We start from the raw sequence: 22,317 nt of genomic DNA on the forward strand, positions 1-22,317 counted from the left end.
GTGTTCTTAGGTGAAATTAAAGGAGCTGTCCAAGAGTTAACCATTCCACACCCCACCCCATCCCATGTACTGAGTGCTCCAGTACGGCGCGTAATCACCCTGTAAATAGGACTGGAGCATCTGTGCTGGGGATTGAAGAGGTGCATGCCGTTTTCTATATATATATATATATATATATATATATATATATATATATATAATATATAATATATAATATATAATATATAATATATAATATATAATATATAATATATAATATATAATATATATATATATATATATATATATATATATATATATATATTCCTGGACTCTTGGACAACCCCTTCAAGCACTTCATAGCGCTCATTAAAATCAATGGGCCTTCCATGTAATGCACCAACAAGCAGACTGAGATCCGCACACTGTGATTAGACTGCACACAGTATCTGTAGCATTGCCCTGTGCGCCATGTGCTTTTCTGACTAATTTGATCATCCCGCATCCTCCATTTCTCGCTTTGTAGTTCATAGCAGAACATCTTGTTCAGTTCTCCAGATAGTAAATGAAGCTGTGGTTATACCCGGGCAGATAAGAGGGAGAATCTCCTTGTACATGATGGCTGACAGGGCGGCCCTCCTACTCAGGAGCGCTCTCTTATCTCGTCGCTATCCGTTCTCATTATACTCTCTTCCCCACATTCAAAGCTCCCTCAGATTTTCCGGCAGGTGACTCATGGAGATAGCAGGGACTCTCTCCATCATTAATTCTCAGTTCTGCAGCTCAACACCCACACAATAGAGTCCTATGGACCATCTGCTGGCTTCCTGACATCGCCCGTTACGTGCAATCGGAAGTTGCACTTCAAGATGATGATGATGAGCGCTCAGTCCTTCCAGGAATGACCTAGGATGGTTGATCATTTAATATTTACACGTGTCAAGTGGTGACAGCCTGCAGAGCATTCTCCGCCATACAGAACCCATGCAGTTGCTGTTCTCAGGCGACATCACTTTATCCTTGTAGATGGCACTTCTCCATTTTGTTAGGTTAGGTGGACTAATATGGGGGTCAGTCCGAGTATATCAATGTAAATCTCTATTAATAAAGTGCAGCGTGCTGGAGATCCCCACATGTCTGGGATTTGTGTGCTGTGGGGTATGTGAGAACCCGCAGAGCCAACCCAGCTGGACTTCTGGAGACTTAGAATGAATGGCGGTACTAGCACAGATTGATTAGTGGATACTGACAGGTTCTGGTGGAGTGTCAGCAGGGGACCGCATCCCGCAGATCGCCATAAATTATTATGTATCCTGGACAAGATGGAGGCTAATACCCTCACAGTGATTTATCGCTAGAGAGGTTCACATGTGTCCCTGTGTGCCGATATACAATTACACTGTAGGGTAGGACACCGCAGTAAAAAAGGACACCTGAGGCGCTATCATCATTTCATCAAGCCCTGTGTCCTTCCAGGGTCATGAGCACGATCTATCTATATAAAGAAGGACGTGTGTGTATATATATATATATATATATATATATATATAATCTGTGTGTATGTATGTTTTACGATCACTCAGAAACGCAACCATCGATTTCAACTAAACTTGGAATACACATCTCTTGCTACCTGGGAAGAAATCCTGTGGGGGGTCCTCCGCCCCTACACAGCAGCTGCATGGAGTCTGTTTGCTCCAACTGTTTTTGCAGCACACATATTGTTCTGTAACTCAAAAACTCATTGATCAATTTCTACTAAACTTGGTGACATATCACTTACTATCTGGGAAAGAATACTGTGGAGGTGACATGCCGGTACACAAGGAGTTTGTATGTCTGTCTGTATGTTCTTTATGCGCGACCAAACGACTGGATCGATCTTTACCAAATTTGGCACACAGGTACATCAGGTCACCGGGAAGGTTTTAGACCGGGTCTCTGCTCTCTAGGATTGGCATTAGCCAATACAAGCCTGCAGATCTTTCTCTTCATATCTCAACTGCCATACACACGGTCACATGACCCTTATTAGCCAATAGAAGCTCGCAGGCCCTTAGTCTCCACATACACACAGCTTTACTCCAGGTTTCCATAACAACCCAGCCATTTTTCTTCACTGCTGTAGGTCAGCTTTAGGCTAGTGCTGTGCGACAATAAGTCGCACGACACATAGGGCAGAACTACACTGCTACATGTGTCTCATGACATGTGACATACTGCGACGCGACAGTCGCAGAAAAATCCAGCTTGGATAGATTTTTTGCAACTGTCGTGTCGCAGTGCGACACCATAAACTATCATAAAAATTGTTGAGACAAAATGTTGCGCGACATGTGTTGTCCTGTAGCCCTAGCATTAAAGGGGCAGGGCGCTGTGGAGGTCACTGTTAAGGGGGCAGGGGCCACTATTAAAGGGGCAACTGCTGTGGAGCTCACTGTTAAGGGAGCGGGGTACTGTGGAGGTCACTGTTGGGGTCCATTCACATGTCTGTAATTTGGGTCTGCATTAGTTCCGCAATTTGTGGACCCATTCACTTTCACTTTCAAATTGCGGATCGCACATTGCAGGTGTCCGTGTTTTGCGGATCTGCAAAACACTTACGGACGTGTGAATGGACCCTTAAAGGGGTTCTGCACTTTCAATTAACTGATGATCTATCATCTGGATAGATCATCAGCTTCTGATCGGCGGGGGTCCGACACCCGGGACCCCCGCCGATCAGCTGTTTGAGAAGGCAGAGGCGCTCCAGCAGCGCCGCGGCCTTCTCACTGTTTACCGCCGGGCCGCCCGCCCACTGACGTCACGACTTGTATCAATTAAAGTGGGCGCGGCTAAGCTCTGTTCACTTGAATGGAGCTTAGCCGCGCCCACTCTAATTGATACAAGTCGTGACGTCAGTGGGCGGGCAGCCCGGCGGTAAACAGTGAGAAGGCCGCTGCGCTGCTGGAGCGCCGCTGCCTTCTCAAACAGCTGATCGGCGGGGGTCCCGGGTGTCGGACCCCCGCCGATCAGAAGCTGATGATCTATACAGAGGATAGATCATCATCAGTTAATTGAAAGTGCAGAACCCCTTTAAGGAGTGGGCCCCTGAGGAGATCACTGTCAAGGGAGTGGGTGCTGTGAAACTCGCTGTTAAAGGGGTGGGCTGCTGTGAAGGTCAAAGTTAAGGGGATGGGCAGCTGTGGAGGTCCCATTTTAAAGTGGTGGGGCACTGTGGGGGTCAGTGTTAAGGGGTGGGGGACTGTGGAGTTTACTGTTAAAGGTGCGAGGTGCTGTAGAGGTCACTGTTATGGGGGATACTGTCTATATCTTTTAACGACACACAGAAACATGTAATGAGATAGATGAAATCTACCCGAGCGAAGCCGGTCCTTCTGCTAGTGTCCTGATAATGAAGAAATGCTGAGAGCGTCGTCAGTCACTGTAATAATGAGTGCGGAGAACAGGCCGATCCGCGCTCCCTGTCCTATAGACGTCTTCACCTGCCTTCTCTCCTCTTCTCAGGCTGCCTGTGGAGATACGTCCGTGCCAGCATGTCTCTCTCCGGGTACATGCCGCCTCTCTGTGACCCCAAGGATGGACATTTGTTAATGGATGGAGGTTACATCAACAATCTGCCAGGTACGCAGCGTGACTGCTGTGGGAATAAATGGAGAATAGGAATATCCTGACTCAGCAGTTATAAGGTGTAGGAGGGTCGTTGTTTGTTTTTGTGGGGGGGGGGGGGGGGGGGTCTGAGTACTGCACATATGTTAGTATTGATTTTAGGGGCAGGGATTTGGTCGGTAATAAAGTATTATCATGACGCAACCTCTTTGTTTCCCAAAAGCATGTCACCCATGACCAGCAGCAGCTAAATGTCCCAGTGTAGGCCCGGCCTGAAGAGGTTGACAGCAGGGGACAGTAGCTTCCAGCACACGGAGAGAAGACGTGCAGGCCAGCTGGGGCTGACTTTAACATTTCACGCAGATGTGTCTTCACACATTGAGCTCTCCTAGCAGCAAAAGGTTAATTTCTTTGCTCTGTAACCGCTCCATTTTGCCCAACAGCCGACGTTGCCCGCTCCATGGGCGCCAAAGTGGTGATAGCCATCGATGTGGGCAGCAGAGACGAGACTGATCTGACAAACTACGGCGATTCTCTGTCCGGTTGGTGGTTGCTGTGGAAAAGATGGAATCCAATAGCGGAGAGAGTCAAGGTGAGACTTCCAAGGTACAAGGAGGAACTGAGCTTCCAGCTCCCGGGGGGCGCCCGATCCGAACCATGGCTGTCAGATGAAGTGATGCAGAAGCCTCAGAGCAGCCGTGCATTCATGTGGAGGGAATGAGAATAGATTAACCAGTGCAAAATGAATGCTGCTTAACCACTTGTGCGCCTCAGTCCACTACAGGCTGTTCCCACACAACTCAAGTAACTGATTGTGTGCAGTTGGATGAATTTACTTAAAGGGAGTCTGTCACCTACTCTGAGTCAGATCGCGTCCTAGAACGTTTGCCCTCCATTAAAATAGTATCTCTCTTGTGTCTGTCCCACGTGGAGATCCTGCAAAAAGTACTTTATAACATTATGCAAATTAGCTGTCACAAGTGCCCGGGCCCCTCAGCTACGTGCACAGATAACCGCTCCCCTTGCAGTCCTCTGGACCGCCCTCCTCTCCTACTGCTTCCTCCTCCTCTGGCTTGGAGATCTCGCGCAAGCGCCGGGCCTGAGCATGCACACTGTTAAGATCCGTGTCTCTGCATGTGTGGGCCCGGCGGTGGCTGGCGCTCTCTCAAGATCTCCAAGCTAGAAGAGGAGGACGCAGTAGGACAGGAGGGTGGGCCAGAGGACTGCAAGGGGAGCGGTTATCTGGGCACATAGCTGAGGGGCCTGGGCACTTGCGACAGCTAATTTGCAGAACTTTATCAAGTACTTTTCAGGATCTCCACGTGGTACAGACACGAGATGTAAACATTCCATACCACGATCTGAGCGGTCTAAAACTCTGAGTCGGTGACAAACTCCCTTTTACTGTATTTACTCACCTTTTTTCTATTATCTATTCCTGGATAATCCTGAGGATAGGTCATCATTATCTATTCCTGGATAATCCTGAGGATAGGTCATCATGATCTATTCCTGGATAACCCCTTTAAAGAATATTCTACTGTATTCTTTATACAGCTCCGATGATGACTTGTGTGTCTCCATGGCAGCAGACGTATCCTTCGGTCTTGCTTAGTAACCAAATTTACAACAGTAGGAAATGATACATATGGCAGGGAGTGACTGCAGGATCAGACCACACTTTGTGTGTCTGTAGTCTGTTACCATGGAGACACAGAGTGACTTTCTGTTATTGGTATCAAAAAGCTGACTTACAATTCAGAGCAGGTTCAGAGTATTTCAGTGAAAATTGCAACTTTAATTTCTGCCACGTAATGGGGATCCACAGCCGGCCCTGAAATCCACACAGATTTTTTTTGCCGCGTGTGCATGAGGTTCTTGAGGACCCTATTCACATGCATTGTGCTGTAGATTGTGGAGTCCACCAGGCCTGAACGTGGCCTAAACTGTGCAGATGTAGAGGAACCCGTCATACACAGGTTGAACTGCATTAGTTTTCTGTGTCTTTGGAGGAGCGGAGAAATCTAGGCGTCGCTCTGCCGCTTGTGCCCTGATGCCCCCACCGGTCGCAGTTACGAAAGCAGGCACATTCACAGACAGGTAGTCTATTGTATTCTGTCTCTTCTTGGCTCGACTTTTGGTTTTGGGTCCAAGTGAATTGGTGGCAGTGACTGCACCCGCTAATATCCCGTATTCCCCCAGGTGTTGAACATGGCAGAGATTCAGACACGCCTGGCCTACGTGTGCTGCGTGCGTCAGCTCGAGATGGTGATGAACAGCGAATACTGCGAGTACATCCGACCCCCCATCGACAGATATGGAACACTAGAATTCGGCAAGTTTGACGAGATCTGTGTAAGTTTCATCGTCTTACCATGGTGATTTTTTTTTTCTGGGGGGTGTCATAATATAAAACCAGTAGGGCCGACCGATCTGCCCTAGCGTCACACTTGGGTTCCGAAAGATCTGGGAGTGAAATGCGATCATCTGAGCTCAGAACTCACATTTTCCGGTAACCCCCTCCGCTCGCAGTGCAGTCGCTTGCATTGTATTTGCATTGCCGATGAGTTCTGTGGGTTTGCAGTCAGGGCCGGTTTAAGTTTCTTGTCATTTCCTGAAAGTATTTTTGCAGAATAACTGCAGAAGGTCCAGATTAGCATGAAAAACAGATCGTCCTTGCAGAAGTGACCCCCTTATCTCCTGCAGCGCTGGTAGCATTCACAGCCCTTCATAACTCATAGGTGACAGGAGAAAGCTGCTGGTCTCTATTAATTAGACTGCGCAGCCAGTGAGCGCCTCCGTCTCACCAGGGATCGGCTGACGTCACTGCTGTTTACAGGACATAGATGTGTTCAGCGGGGAGCTGGTATTAATTAGGACGTATGTATGTCACATCCAGAGCTGCATTCAGAATTCTGCTCCATTCCTGTTGCCCCGTGCAGGGCATCAGGATTCAGGTGCACATAACACCATGGGAGGTTACATGAAGACTTTTGTAAGATGGCGGTATCCTGATCGCACAGATTGAGGTCCGGTCCTTGACTGTAAATGCACACATATCCCGTACAGGAGCCATTACAGGTTGAAGCCTGATGACGGGGACCCTAATCATTCTAAGTCTGGAGGAACCGGGAGGATGCAGTCTGGTGTCTGCACTGGGCACATTGTAAAATCTCTCATTTATGTGGAATTATCCAGGAAATAAATGACCCTTAGGAGCCCCCCCCATCCCAATAACCTAATGTGTGACACAGGAATGCCATGCACTGAGGGTAACAGGAGGTACGAGCGTCCTAGTGCAGTGCCCATGGGGAAGCTAACCTTTTCTTTCCCAAATGCAGGATGTCGGATACCAGCATGGAAACACAGTATTTAACGTGTGGGGCCGCAGCGGGGTCATCGAAAAGATGTTGAAGGATCGGCAAGACACCTGTAAATCCAAAACTTCAGACGTAAGTCCTCCATATATTAATATATATGTGTATCTCTACGACTGCTGACACTGACCTGCGACATCAGCCTGTATACGAGGCCACAGGGACCCCCCACACCCGATATAAAAATGATATGTGAAGAAGACTTCTCCCCTCTGCATTCCTTATATAATGACTATGCTGGAGCATCTTTTTATATAATTGTTTTCTATTCCTCTGTTATTCCTGCTGGAAGATTCTGAACTGCCAGCGTTCTGCATTCATGGTCCATCTGGGTGTTACCAGTTGGGGGCGTGTCCCTGCACAGTTTGACACTAACACATAGATGGACCATTACTGCAGACGGCGTGGCAATTCATTCATACACTTCTAGGAGGAATACTAGAGGAACAGCACAACATAGTCATAAGAATAGATGCTCCAGAATTATTACAGGGGAGGTGACAGGTCCACATTAATGGATATCTCCAGCCTGATCCATTGCATTGTGTAGACCAGGCATGCTCAACCTGCGGCCCTCCAGCTGTTGCAAAACTACAACTCCCAGCATGCCCGGACAGCCATCAGCCTACAGCAGGGCATTGTGGGAGTTGTAGTTTTACAACAGCTGGAGGGCCGCAGGTTGAGCATGCCTGGTGTAGACTGATTGTGACAAGCTGTGAATGGCATAGAGAATTCTAATGGGAGTGTCCTGATGAGGAGCTCAGCAGTCGTATCATTAGTGACCCACATGGCGGGTAAAGGGCACGATCCCTTCCCAGGAGGGGGGAGCTCCAGGACATGAGTGGCCCAGAGGTTTATAGACATTTGAGATTGTCTTGTACTGTGTAAATTGTTTAATGGAGACGTCAAGAAGACAAATCTGTGCAAAGGGAGCAGAGCGACTTCAGAACTGACCAATATACTGATGGTGGTCCCTGTTCTAAGCCACAGGGGGCAGTATTGGGCCACCTGCACAGATTGCTTATAGCATAATACGGAACTAGGGAGGGAGATTCATCAAACTTCATGTACACTTTGTGTAATTGTCACGTGCGGAAACTGACCCGAAGTGTGGATTATAAATCACAGAATGTCAATTGTCTCTGCAGATCTTTAGTGCAATGGAAACGGTGAGATCAGTATAAAAATTCACACAAAAAACACCACAAAACTGAGATAAATGGTGTGGAGTTTTATTCGAGTTTCATGCATAGAAATACACATGTGCATAGGAGCAGTATTATAGTAGTTATATCCTTGTACATAGGAGCAGTATTATAGTAGTTATATTCTTGTATATAGGAGCAGTATTATAGTAGTTATATTCTTGTACATAGGAGGCAGTATTATAGCAGTTATATTCTTGTACATAGGAGCAGTATTATAGTAGTTATATTCTTGTACATAGGAGCAGTATTATTGTAGTTATATTCTTGTACATAGGGGGCAGTATTATAGTAGTTATATTCTTGTACATAGGAGCAGTATTATAGTGGTTATATTCTTGTACATAGGAGCAGTATTATAGTAGTTATATTCTTGTACATAGGAGCAGTATTATAGTAGTTATATTCTTGTACATAGGAGGCAGTATTATAGTGGGTTATATCCTTGTACATAAGAGGCAGTATTATAGTAGTTATATTCTTGTACATAGGAGGCAGTATTATAGTAGTTATATTCTTGTACATAGGAGGCAGTATTAAAGTAGTTATATTACTGTACATAGGAGGCAGTATTATAGTAGTTATATTCTTGTACATAGGAGCAGTATTATAGTAGTTATATTCTTGTACATAGGAGCAGTATTATAGTAGTTATATTCTTGTACATAGGAGGCATTATTATAGTAGTTATATTCTTGTACATAGGAGCAGTATTATAGTAGTTATATTCTTGTACATAGGAGCAGTATTATAGTAGTTATATTCTTGTACATAGTAGGCAGTATTATAGTAGTTATATTCTTGTACATAGGAGCAGTATTATAGTAGTTATATTCTTGTACATAGGAGCAGTATTATAGTAGTTATATTCCTGTACATAGGAGGAGTATTATAGTAGTTATATTCTTGTACATAGGAGCAGTATTATAGTAGTTATATTCTTGTACATAGGGGCAGTATTATAGTAGTTATATTCTTGCACATAGGAGGCAGTATTATAGTCGTTATATACTTAACCATATTTCTTTTTATTGAAAAAGAGCAAGAAATCAGGGTCAAGGCCCATACATGACATTTCAGTGGTGATGACAAATCTCCAAATGCTCATCTGGCATATACATCATGCATAGACAGTACAATCAATCTTGTCATAGTTAGTAAGAAACATCAAATAAAAATGTAAAAGGGGAAGAAGGGGAAGGAACAATCAGGAGGGAGAAAAGGGAGGAGGGGGGGAAACGAGGAAGTGAGATAACTTCTGCTCTATCATGTAAAATTTCTGTGAACTTTCCATGGGGACCACAATCTTAAGAAGCGGGCGCGTGAGTTAGTCTCCCAATGCGCAAGCTCCTCAAAACGGTAGATCTGGTCCACCTTGTCGGACCACATAAGAAGAGTCGGTGGGGAGTCATTCTTCCACAAATATAGTCGTTATATACTTGTACATAGGGGCAGTATTATAGTAGTTATATTCTTGTACATAGGAGGCAGTATTATAGTAGTTATATTCTTGTACATAGGAGGCAGTATTATAGTAGTTATATTCTTGCACATAGGAGGCAGTATTATAGTAGTTATATACTTGTACATAGGGGCAGTATTATAGTAGTTATATTCTTGTACATAGGAGGCAGTATTATAGTAGTTATATTCTTGTACATAGGAGCAGTATTATAGTAGTTATATTCTTGCACATAGGAGGCAGTATTATAGTAGTTATATACTTGTACATAGGGGCAGTATTATAGTAGTTATATTCTTGTACATAGGAGGCAGTATTATAGTAGTTATATTCTTGTACATAGGAGGCAGTATTATAGTAGTTATATTCCTGTACATAGGAGGCAGTATTATAGTAGTTATATTCATTGTACATAGGGACAGTATTATAGTAATTATATTCCTAGGAGCAGTATAGCAGTTATTGTAGGGCAGTATTATAGTAGTTATATTCTTGTACATAAGAGCAGTATTATAGTAGTTATATTCTTGTACATAGGAGCAGTATTAAAGTAGTTATATTATTGTACATAGGAGGCAGTATATAGTAGTTATATTCTTGTACATAGGAGCAGTATTATAGTAGTATATTCTTGTACATAGGAGGCAGTATTAAAGTAGTTATATTACTGTACATAGGAGGCAGTATTATAGTAGTTATATTCTTGTACATAGGAGGCAGTATTTATAGTAGTTATATTCTTGTACATAGGAGCAGTATTATAGTAGTTATATTCCTTGTACATAGGAGCAGTATTAGAGTAGTTATATTCTTGTACATAGGAGGCAGTATTATAGTAGTTATATTCTTGTACATAGGAGGCAGTATTATAGTAGTTATATTCTTGTACATAGGAGCAGTATTATAGTAGTTATTCTTGTACATAGGAGCAGTATTATGAGAGTTATATCTTGTACATAGGAGCAGTATTATAGTATTATATTCTTGTACATAGGGCAGTATTATAGTAGTTATATTCTTGTACATAGAGGCAGTAATTATAGTAGTTATATTCTTGTACATAGGAGGCAGTATTAAGTAGTTATATCTTGTACATAGGAGGCAGGTATTATAGTATGATATTCTTGTACATAGAGGCAGTATTATAGTAGTTATATTCTTGTACATAGGAGCAGTATTAAGTAGTTATATCCTGTACATAGGAGCAGTATTATAGTAGTTATATTCTTGTACATAGGAGCAGTATTATAGTAGTTATATTCTTGTACATAGGAGCAGTATTATAGTATATTCTTGTACATAGGAGCAGTATTATAGTAGTTATATTCTTGTACATAGGAGCAGTATTATAGTAGTTATATTCTTGTACATAGGAGCAGTATTATAGTTATATTCTTGTACATAGGAGCAGTATTATAGTAGTTATATTCTTGTACATAGGAGCAGTATTATAGTTTATATTCTTGTACATAGGAGCAGTATTATAGTAGTTATATTCTTGTACATAGGAGCAGTATTATAGTAGTTATATTCTTGTACATAGGAGCAGTATTATAGTAGTTATATTCTTGTACATAGGAGCAGTATTATAGTAGTTATATTCTTGTACATAGGAGCAGTATTATAGTAGTTATATTCTTGTACATAGGAGCAGTATTATAGTAGTTATATTCTTGTACATAGGAGCAGTATTAGTAGTTATATTCTTGTACATAGGAGCAGTATTATAGTTATATTCTTGTACATAGGAGCAGTATTATAGTAGTTATATTCTTGTACATAGGAGCAGTATTATAGTAGTTATATTCTTGTACATAGGAGCAGTATTATAGTAGTTATATTCTTGTACATAGGAGCAGTATTATAGTAGTTATATCTTGTACATAGGAGCAGTATTATAGTAGTTATATTCTTGTACATAGGAGCAGTATTATAGTAGTTATATTCTTGTACATAGGAGCAGTATTATAGTAGTTATATTCTTGTACATAGGAGCAGTATTATAGTAGTTATATTCTTGTACATAGGAGCAGTATTATAGTAGTTATATTCTTGTACATAGGAGCAGTATTAGTAGTTATATTCTTGTACATAGGAGCAGTATTATAGTATATTTCTACATAGGAGCAGTATTATAGTAGTTATATTCTTGTACATAGGAGCAGTATTATAGTAGTTATATTCTTGTACATAGGAGCAGTATTATAGTAGTTATATTCTTGTACATAGGAGGCAGTATTATAGTAGTTATATTCTTGTACATAGGAGGCAGTATTATAGTAGTTATATATCTTGTACATAGGAGGCAGTATTATAGTAGTTATATTCTTGTACATAGGAGGCAGTATTATAGTAGTTATATTCTTGTACATAGGAGGCAGTATTATAGTAGTTATATCTTGTACATAGGAGGCAGTATTATAGTAGTTATATTCTTGTACATAGGAAGGCAGTATTATAGTAGTTATATTCTTGTACATAGGAGGCAGTATTATAGTAGTTATATTCTTGTACATAGGAGGCAGTATTATAGTAGTTATATTCTTGTACATAGGAGCAGTATTATAGTAGTTATATTCTTGTACATAGGAGCAGTATTATAGTAGTTATATTCTTGTACATAGGAGCAGTATTATAGTAGTTATATTCTTGTACCTAGGAGCAGTATTATAGTAGTTATATTCCTGTACATAGGAGCAGTATTATAGTAGTTATATTCCTGTACATAGGAGGCAGTATTATAGTAGTTATATTCTTGCTACATAGGAGCAGTATTATAGTAGTTATATACTTGTACATAGGGGCAGTATTATAGTAGTTATATTCTTGTACATAGGAGGCAGTATTATAGTAGTTATATTCCTGTACATAGGAGGCAGTATTATAGTAGTTATATTCTTGTACATAGGAGGCAGTATTATAGTAGTTATATTCTTGTACATAGGAGGCAGTATTATAGTAGTTATATTCTTGTACATAGGAGCCGTATTATAGTAGTTATATTCCTGTACATAGGAGGCAGTATTATAGTAGTTATATTCTTGTACATAGGAGGCAGTATTATAGTAGTTATATTCTTGTACATAGGAGCCGTATTATAGTAGTTATATTCCTGTACATAGGAGGCAGTATTATAGTAGTTATATTCTTGTACATTGGAGGCAGTATTATAGTAGTTATATTCCTGTACATAGGAGGCAGTATTATAGTAGTTATACTGCCACCCTCTCAGTTCAGTTCAGTTCTCTAAGACCAACAGTTTAATGGACACTTTTAGGCAAAATGTGCACAGAGCCGTTCCCTTTTTTTTTTTTTTTTCCTTCGTTCCTCTTGACGGCTCCAAACTGTAATAAGAAATACGGACACTTAATTGCAGAGTTCGGTGCAGATCGATGCTCGGTCTTTGCAGGACGTGGTAGACGTTCAGCCCCATTGACTGGATTCAGCGCAGCGATGACATTTCTCAGCTTTATGCCTGTGAATATTTACGAGGTAAAAGGAAAGTTGAAGCTTTTTTCAGTTTGTCTCATCGACGCTGTGAGCTGCAGGGGGGCAGTCTGCACATAGAAATCTTAGTGTGGAGCCAAAATGTCATGATTGCAGCCACCCAGGGCCTCTGCGCCGGTCACTCAGCCGCATACAGATTGTCCAAGTGCAGGGCAGAGCGATCTTGTCACGTGGGGAGGATTTCTGATGAGGTTTGGGAGCCGCTTGCAGCTCTCCTTACATCTCCTACACACTTAAAAACAGGCCCAGAGGACGCATTGACCTTGATCCAGCCGCAGCTGTGGAGCTGAAGGGTCAGGAGTTCTCAGCCTTTAGCACCCTGAATTCTTCAGACGTCCCCCAGGGCAGTGCAGGGTGTTAGTGCGCTCCATAAAGGACATTAGACACGAGTGAAACGATGCCGAATTCACCCGCCATTGTGACCAAGAATTAATTTACTAAATGTGACCCTTATGCATATGAAATCTGGTGACCTCAGTAGGACAGTGTTGTGTGGATCTTGCGCTGTGACGACCGGGTCTTTTGCACTTGATATTTTCTATAAATCTGTGAGTTTTGATATCAGCCGCCATTCACACTGTTACTCTCCTCCTCTCCGCAGCTGAACACTTGCCCGAGCGCCTCTTTTACAGATCTTGCGGAAATAGTGTCCAGGATTGAACCTGTCAAAACGGCTGCGGTGGACGGTAAGTGCAGAACCTCAGAGTAGCGGCACTTACCAAAGCCGTGGACATGGAGGCAGTATATAGCCAGGTGCATGGTGCCACTCACATAGGGGGACGCAGCGTAACTGTTTTATTAATTGCTAATTAATAAAATGTATTAATGTAGCTGAATAAAACCCCTGGCATGCAGTTATATTGCGGTACATTAACCCTTCTCCTGTCCGGATTAGCTGAGCAGGAAACCTTCGGTATAACTGCTTTATTGCTGTAACTTCCTGGAGGGCAGTGACTGGCGGCTTTCCTCACAGGAGCAGGACTCGTAAACGCCAGAGCGAGGAGAAACCCATACATCATCCATTGAGCCGTTCCTCATGTCAGGAGCGTGTGCAGTGTGATGGACCCCTTCACATAAACCTGCGGCTCTCCTGACCATGCTGGGAGTTGGCCTCATCACATCCGTGCGCACTCCCAGAAGTGGAGATATGTCCTACACTGTGGAGCTTGTATGACAGAGCAGAGGTACACGTGGAATCCCTTCATGTGGTATACACTGTATGTACCTCACAATCTGAGAATGTACAACGGGTCCCAAATAGCCTGGTCCTGAAGGGGTTAAAGGAGGCCTCTTGCAGGATTACAGGGCGTTCTCTGTGTCACCCGGCTAAGAAGTTAATGATTATAATTATCTGTTATTCTAAAGGTGCCGTTCTGTTCTCCGCTCTAGGAGTTCACTGCAGTAGAAGTGTCAGTAAGAGTCCATGAAAGCTGACGGTTCTCCTGCAGCTGCATCATTAACTATTGCTGCGCGCACACGTTCCAGAACTTGCAGGCTTTTATGGAACAGGCAGAAAGGGTTAACATTATGGATTGTAGCATCAATTAACCTCCTAAGGATTGGGGGAGAGTTACAGTCGCAGTTTGGGCTCCCAGACAGGATGCCAATAGCGATATTATACAGAGAGGCTTCTCTGTGGTCATAAAGAAGGTGAGGGTCGCTCTCCGGACGGCGTCTCCTGCCGCTGTTTCCCGTCAGCACCAGTCGGTTCTGGCCAAGCCTCCTGTCGACTCTGCTCCTGGTTTTTACATCCCTTAATGGTTCTTACTGGGGGAGGGGAGATAACCCTATTAACCTCCAGTGAGCAATAGGATGAAGCCAGTATTTTATTTCTTCTACATGAGGAGCGGGCACCAGTCCATCCACCCTGTAATGGGAGTATTCCAGCTCCTCACCTGTCAGCTTCTCAGCAGTAATCTGCGATAATAGTCACAGGCCTGGGAGTGGCGCTCTAATCCAGCGAGGTAATAGATGTCTCTCTTCCAGATGAATCCGATTATCAGACAGAATATGAAGAGGAAGAACTACCAGACCCTAAAAATGAAGATTATCTCAACTTCCTGAGTGCCCAAAACAATGAAGCGGTTTCTGATAGCGTAAGTAGATGAGGAGCAGCAGGCGGATCGGGGCGCGTTCACACTGCAATGCCACTGCACGTGGAGACCTCTACACGTCATATACACACGGCTTTCCTGTGTGCAGAGTTAGGGCTCTTTCACATCTGCGTTCTTTTCTTCCGGCATAGAGTTCCGTCGTCGGGGCTCTATGCCGGAAGAATACTGATCAGGATTATCCTGATGCATTCTGAATGGACAGTCCGTCCTTCATGATGTCTTCCGTTCCGGTACGCAACGTTTTTTGGCCGCAGCAAATAGCGCAGCATGCTGCGCTTTTTGCTCCGGCCAAAAATCCGGAACACTTGCCGCAAGGCCGGATCCGGAATGAATGCCCATTGAAAGGCATTCATCCGGATCCGGCCTTAAGCTAAATGTCGTTTCGGCGCATTGCCGGATGCGACGTTTAGCTTTTTCTCAATGGTTACCATGGCTGCCGGGACGCTAAAGTCCTGGCAGCCATGGTAAAGTGTAGTGGGGAGCGGGGAGCAGCATACTTACCATCCGTGCGGCTCCCGGGGCGCTCCAGAGTGACGTCAGGGCGCCCCAGGCGCATGGATCACATGATCCATGCGCATGGGGCGCTCTGACGTCATTCTGGAGCGCCCCGGGAGCCGCACGGACTGTAAGTATACCGCTCCCCTGCTCCCCGCTCCTACTATGGCAACCAGGACTTTAATAGCGTCCTGGCTGCCATAGTAACACTGAACGCATTTTGAAGACGGATCCGTCTTCAAATGCTTTCAGTACACTTGCGTTATTCCGGATCCGGCGTGTAAATCCGGCAAGTGGACTACACGCCGGGTCCGGACAACGCAAGTGTGAAAGAGGCCTAAGGATCTCAAATACTTTCTGTGGATCCATTCTCCACATGCTGAAAAGCCGAGCAGAGACGATGACACAGTTCAGAGCGCGGAAAAGCGATGCTGCAAATGATGGTATCACCAAAGGTTCAGGTTCCCTTTAGAGTCTCAAACTTAAAGGGCCCATTCACATGGCTGTATGAACGGGTCCGCACCCGTTCTGTAGTTTTGCTGAACGGGTGCAGACCCATTCTTTTCAATGGGGCTGCAAAAGATGCAGACGGCACACTGTGGGGGGGGGGGGGGGGCGGCGGCAGAGAGAAAGAGAGAATCTTCCCCGTTTTTTTGTTAAGAAATCAGTGAATCTAAAACAGACTGAAAATTAGTCCTAGCCATGCTTTCCATATGGAGGGGTCACTAAAATAGAGGAAAACTGACTCTGTTCTTCTCTACAGGATGAGGAGGCGGACATGGCAGTACGACAGCGGTCAGTCAGACGGCATGCAGGAGCCAAGACGTCAGAAAACAGTTGAGATGATCCGTCTGTACTCTCAGCCCTTGGGGTTCCTCTGCTTTGTACGGTTCTAGTGGTAGTAGTTCTTATGGTCCCCGTATTCCTCTCTGGCTTGTGGGGACTGACGGAGCCAATATTTGATGCAATACAATTCATAGCGAGTGACGGTCACAAGATCTCTTCACCTGCGAGACAGTCTGTAGATTGTAGCTGCCGGTGGTGTGAGCACCTTCTCTATCCCAGGGAGCAGCGGTCTCCATGTGTGATGCTGCTGAAGATACCGCGGGGTTGGGGTCATTATTTGGCATTTGCTTCTCTACAGCAGAAGACCACTCTCATCTGGTAGGGTCTCCCAGGTCCCTGACAAATCCAAAAATTCACCTTGAAAGGGACTAAAGCAAAGCAACTTATATTAGTATAGATTTTATTTTATTTGTAGGAGATGAAATATATGCAAGTCGTGCAGAGCTGAAGTTAGTATTTTGTTATGTATCAGTAACCGCCTATGTCTAAGTGCCTAGATTGTCAGCTCCAGGGACAAGGTTTCATTTTATTACGTTGGTTGAGTAAACGTGTGACAGAGGCTGATGCCATAGGTAATAGATGTATATACTGCTGAACATAGATCCGTGCTTTACCAGGAGGCTGCTGAGACCGCGGAGGGGTTTCCTGTAGGGGGGAGGTCGGCCCCGGGGCTCTGCCTCTTGCACTCCCCGATTTGCACATGTAAACCTAATATTTATTGCAGCTGTCAGTAACGACTGGAGGACCTTACTACATGTATGTATGCGCCTGCATTTTCCACTCTTATCTTTACGGGGTTCTTTGGTTTCTGAGGCTGGTCGGCCATATCGGTTATCCCGCACAACCCACCCTAGGTACATGCATGACCGCATTCCTAACACCCATCAGGCTTCATTGCACCAATGATGAGCAATTCTTACTCCACAACTGATTCTGATGCTTTGCACCTCGCCATAGATAGAGCAGTACTAATGATGCGCACTAATAAATGGCTTGATGTGAGAGGCCCCCTTTATGGAAATAAATGAAATATGCTTGTGTTGATATTCTGCATATGGGAAGGATGCGGCCACAAGCTTCAGCATTCATAGTCCGGCGGCGTATGAACACGTCTCCTGTGCCGTCCTCGCTGGGCTACCATCACTCTTCATACCGGTTTAATTGCCAAATTCCGACACATCACTTCCAGCCAAAGATGAGCCCTGCCTGTCCAGGAGGCACAGTGTACAGTAGGGAAGGGGGGGGGGTCGTGTCCTCAGTGCAGGGTATTTTGGGGTGAAATGGCAGTGACTTATGTGAGAAAATGTGTCATCCGTGTACTGAGATCTTTTGTATAATAAAGTCTTTTGGCGATTGATCGGCCATTGTCCTGCTGTGTGGTCTCTTCATCTAGAGTCCTCTGCCGAGACAAAATCATCAGGGGCACCGGCACCCCCAGACTAAGGCCCCTTTCACACGGGCGAGTTTTCTGCGTGGGTGCAATGCATGAGGTGAACGCATTGCACCCGCACTGAATCCGGACCCATTCATTTATATGGGGCTGTGCACATGAGCAGTGATTTTCACACATTACTTGTGCGTTGCGTGAAAATCGCAGCATGCTCTCTACATTCTGCGTTTTTCACGCAACACAGGCCCCATAGACGTGAATAGGGCTGCGTGAAAATCGCAAGCAAGTGCGGATGCGGTGCGATTTTCACGCATGGTTGCTAGGTGACGATCGGGATGGGGACCCGATCTGTATTATTTTCCCTTATAACATGGTTATAAGGGAAAATAATAGCATTCTGAATACAGAATGCAAAGTAAAATAGTGATGGAGGGGTTAAAAATAAATTAACTCAGAGTCCACTTGATCGCATAGTTGCGGATCTCTGTCTTCTTCTGTAATGTTGAGCTGCCGGCTAAGGACCTGTGGTGACGTCACATCACATGGTCCCTCACCATGGTGATGAACCATATGATGAGCACAGTGATGTCATCAAAGGTCCTATTCCTGTGCACAGCAAAGAAGAAGACAGAAGAGATGCCGGCTGTGCGATCAAGTGGATTAAGGTGAGTTCAATAATTTTTTAACCCCTCCAGCCCTATTTTACTATGCATTCTGTATTCAGAATGCTTTTATTTTCCCTTATAACCAAAAAATTCCAAAATTCCTATCTCAAAAAATTAGCATATCATGTAAAAGGTTCTCTAAACGAGCTATTAACCTAATCATCTGAATCAACTAATTAACTCTAAACACCTGCAAAAGATTCCTGAGGCTTTTAAAAACTCCCAGCCTGGTTCATTACTCCAAACGGCAATCATGGGTAAGACTGCCGACCTGACTGCTGTCCAGAAGGCCATCATTGACACCCTCAAGCAAGAGGGTAAGACACAGGAAGACATGTCTGAAGGAATAGGCTGTTCCCAGAGCGCTGTATCAAGGCCCCTCAGTGGGAAGTCTGTGGGAAGGAAAAAGTGTGGCAGAAAACGCTGCACAACGAGAAGAGGTGACCGGACCCTGAGGAAGATTGTGGAGAAGGACCGATTCCAGACCTTGGGGGACCTGCGGAAGCAGTGGACTGAGTCTGGAGTAGAAACATCCAGAGCCCCCGTGTACAGGCGTGTGCAGGAAATGGGCTACAGGTGCCGCATTCCCCAGAAACAGCGGCAGAAGCGCCTGACCTGGGCTACAGAGAAGCAGCACTGGACTGTTGCATGTCATTCGGAAATCAAGGTGCCAGAGTCTGGAGGAAGACTGGGGAGAGGGAAATGCCAAAATGCCTGAAGTCCAGTGTCAAGTACCCACAGTCAGTGATGGTCTGGGGGCCATGTCAGCTGCTGGTGTTGGTCCACTGTGTTTTATCAAGGGCAGGGGCAATGCAGCCGCTATCAGGAGATTGTGGAGCACTTCATGCTTCCATCTGCTGAAAAGCTTTATGGAGATGAAGATGTCATTTTTCAGCACGACCTGGCACCTGCTCACAGCGCCAACACCACTGGTAACTGGTTTACTGACCATGGTATTACTGGGCTCAATTGGCCTGCCAACTCTCCTGACCTGAACCCCATAGAGAATCTGTGGGATATTGGGAAGAGAAAGTTGAGAGACGCAAGACCCAACACTCTGGATGAGCTTAAGGCTGCTATCGAAGCCTCCTGGGCCTCCATAACACCTCAGCAGTGCCACAGGCTGATGGCCTCCATGCCACGCCGCATTAAAGCATCCTGGGCCTCCATAACACCTCAGCAGTGCCACAGGCTGATTGCCTCCATGCCACGCCGCATTGAAGCCTCCTGGGCCTCCATAACACCTCAGCAGTGCCACAGGCTGATGCCTCCATGCCACGCCGCATTAAAGCATCCTGGGCCTCCATAACACCTCAGCAGTGCCACAGGCTGATGGCCTCCATGCCACGCCGCATTAAAGCATCCTGGGCCTCCATAACACCTCAGCAGTGCCACAGGCTGATTGCCTCCATGCCACGCCGCATTGAAGCCTCCTGGGCCTCCATAACACCTCAGCAGTGCCACAGGCTGATTGCCTCCATGCCACGCCGCACTGAAGCATCCTGGGCCTCCATAACACCTCCGCAGTGCCACAGGCTGATGCCTCCATGCCACGCCGCATTGAAGCAGTGATTTCTGCAAAAAGATTCCCGACCAAGTATTGAGTGCAGAACTGAACATAATTATTTGAAGGTTGACTTTTTTTGTATTAAAAACACTTTTCTTTTATTGGTCGGATGAAATATGCAAATTTTTTCAGATGGGAATTTTGGGTTTTCATGAGCTGTAGCCAAAATCATCCATATTAAAACAATAAAAGGCTTGAACTCCTTCAGTTGTGTGTAATGAATCTAAAATATATGAAAGTCTAATGTTTATCAGCACATTACAGAAAATAATGAACTTTATCACAATATGCTAATTTTTTTTAGAAGGACCTGTAGTTTTCCCATGGCATAGGATGAAAACAGCAATGCAGCCGTGTACCTAAATAACACCGCCCTCCTCCACACCCACCATTCAACGGAACTTATAGGAGAGGCAGGGTGGGGGGGCTAGTAAGTGCTTGGATTTCTTTACCATTTACACAATCTGTGCTTGCTGTCAGTGAATGGTAACTCACTGGAAACACAGAGCTCTGGTATATGGTAACACGGCTTGTATCTATCATTTGGACACGAATAGGGCAGGTTTTCAGGGTCATGTGCCCCGGAAGTTGAGTGCTGTGAGGCACAAACGAGCCGCTTTGCCATGGACTGGGAGGCAAACCAAACCTCTTGACCAGGATGAAAGAAAGCCTGGCTACACTTCTGTCTGCATGTGATTGTTTCTATTCACTGACTGCAAGTTAATATTCCATTGGAAAGTGTTCCAGACCAGAACACATGCAAATCCTGGGCACCATTATCCCCTGGTCAGGTGCAGGGGGTAAGAATCGCCCCCTCTGATTATCTGAACCCCCAGAATTGTCTGGTTCACATTAGAGACGTATTCAGTATAATTAGCGCAGATTCATGTCTGTACTTCTGTACCAGATGACAAGCTCCTCCATCTGTCCAATCATTAACCGCTGAGGTACCAGATTGTTGCATAAAATTTCTACAGCTTTAGGCCTCATGCACACGGCCATTGTTTTGGTCCGCATCCAAGACGCAGTTTTTGCGGCTTGGATGCGGACCCATTCACTTCAATGTGGCCGCAAAAGATGCGGACAGCACTCTGTGTGCTGTCCGCATCCGTTGCTCCATTCTGTGGTCCGCAAAAAAAATATAACCTGTCCTATTCTTGTCCGTTTTGCGGACAAGAATAGGCAATTATATTAATGGCTCTACGTGTTGTTCCGCAAATTGCGGAATGCACACGGATGCTATCCGTGTTTTTTCAGACCGCAAAACACACAACGGTCATGTGCATGTAGCCTTACAGGGTGGACTGGAGGTCCCACACGTGGGTCAGGCTGCCACCAGTGGAGGAAGGTCCATTTAACCCAATAATGGTGAGATTTGGTGCAGAACTGAAGAGGCAATCCACCAGCAAATGTGAATGTGTTTCTAGAAAGTTGGGTGCTTTTGTGACGGCTGCCATTACAGTTGCCACCCAGCTTTCCAAGAGCACTGAGCAACGAGTCTGCTAAGTTCTGCCGTGATGGGGTTTATTCACACATTGTGGTTTTTGCAACCATTTGGGGAAAATGCAGTAAAAGCTGCAAGGTGTGAACAATCCCAGATAAGAGCTGAGCAGTGAGGGAGGAAGAGGAGGAGTTAAAGGGGTTGTGTCACTTCAGCAAATACCATTCATCATGTAGAGAAAGTTAATACAAACCACTTACTAATGTATTGTGATTGTCCATATTGCTTCCTTAACTGGCTGGATTCATTTTTTCATCACATTATACACTGCTTGTATCCATGGTTACGACCACCCTGCAATCCATCAGCGGTGGTTGTGCTTGCACATTATAGGAAGACGTGCCGGTCTCTGGTGGCCGGGACCGTGGGACCTCACAGATGCTGGTGTTTTTTTTTTTGGTGTTTTTTTTCTATAATGTACAAGCACAGCCACCACTGATGGATTGCAGGGTGGTGGTAATCATGGAGACGAGCATTATATAATGTGATGGAAAAATGAATCCAGACAGTTAAGGAAGCAATATGGAGAATCCCAATACATTAGTTAGTGCCTTGTATTAACTTTCTCTACATGATAAATTCCATTTGCTGAAGTGACAC

At 44.7% G+C, this 22,317-nt stretch overlaps 1 protein-coding gene across 1 annotated transcript in view; it reads left to right on the forward strand.

The window, feature by feature from the left end:
* Positions 1-17,952, forward strand: part of PNPLA7 (patatin like phospholipase domain containing 7) — a 129,134-nt gene extending 111,182 nt beyond the window's left edge. The window contains exons 30-36 of the mRNA XM_044269148.1: positions 3,487-3,603; positions 4,032-4,180; positions 5,791-5,943; positions 6,930-7,040; positions 13,741-13,825; positions 15,126-15,235; positions 16,512-17,952. Coding sequence (XP_044125083.1) covers positions 3,487-3,603; positions 4,032-4,180; positions 5,791-5,943; positions 6,930-7,040; positions 13,741-13,825; positions 15,126-15,235; positions 16,512-16,589 — 803 coding nt within the window. The 3' untranslated portion in view covers positions 16,590-17,952. The remainder of the gene's footprint in view (positions 1-3,486; positions 3,604-4,031; positions 4,181-5,790; positions 5,944-6,929; positions 7,041-13,740; positions 13,826-15,125; positions 15,236-16,511) is intronic.
* Positions 17,953-22,317: the final 4,365 nt, after the last annotated feature.

Source organism: Bufo gargarizans, chromosome 9 (assembly GCF_014858855.1).
Source record: "Bufo gargarizans isolate SCDJY-AF-19 chromosome 9, ASM1485885v1, whole genome shotgun sequence".
NCBI classification, from domain to species: domain Eukaryota; kingdom Metazoa; phylum Chordata; class Amphibia; order Anura; family Bufonidae; genus Bufo; species Bufo gargarizans.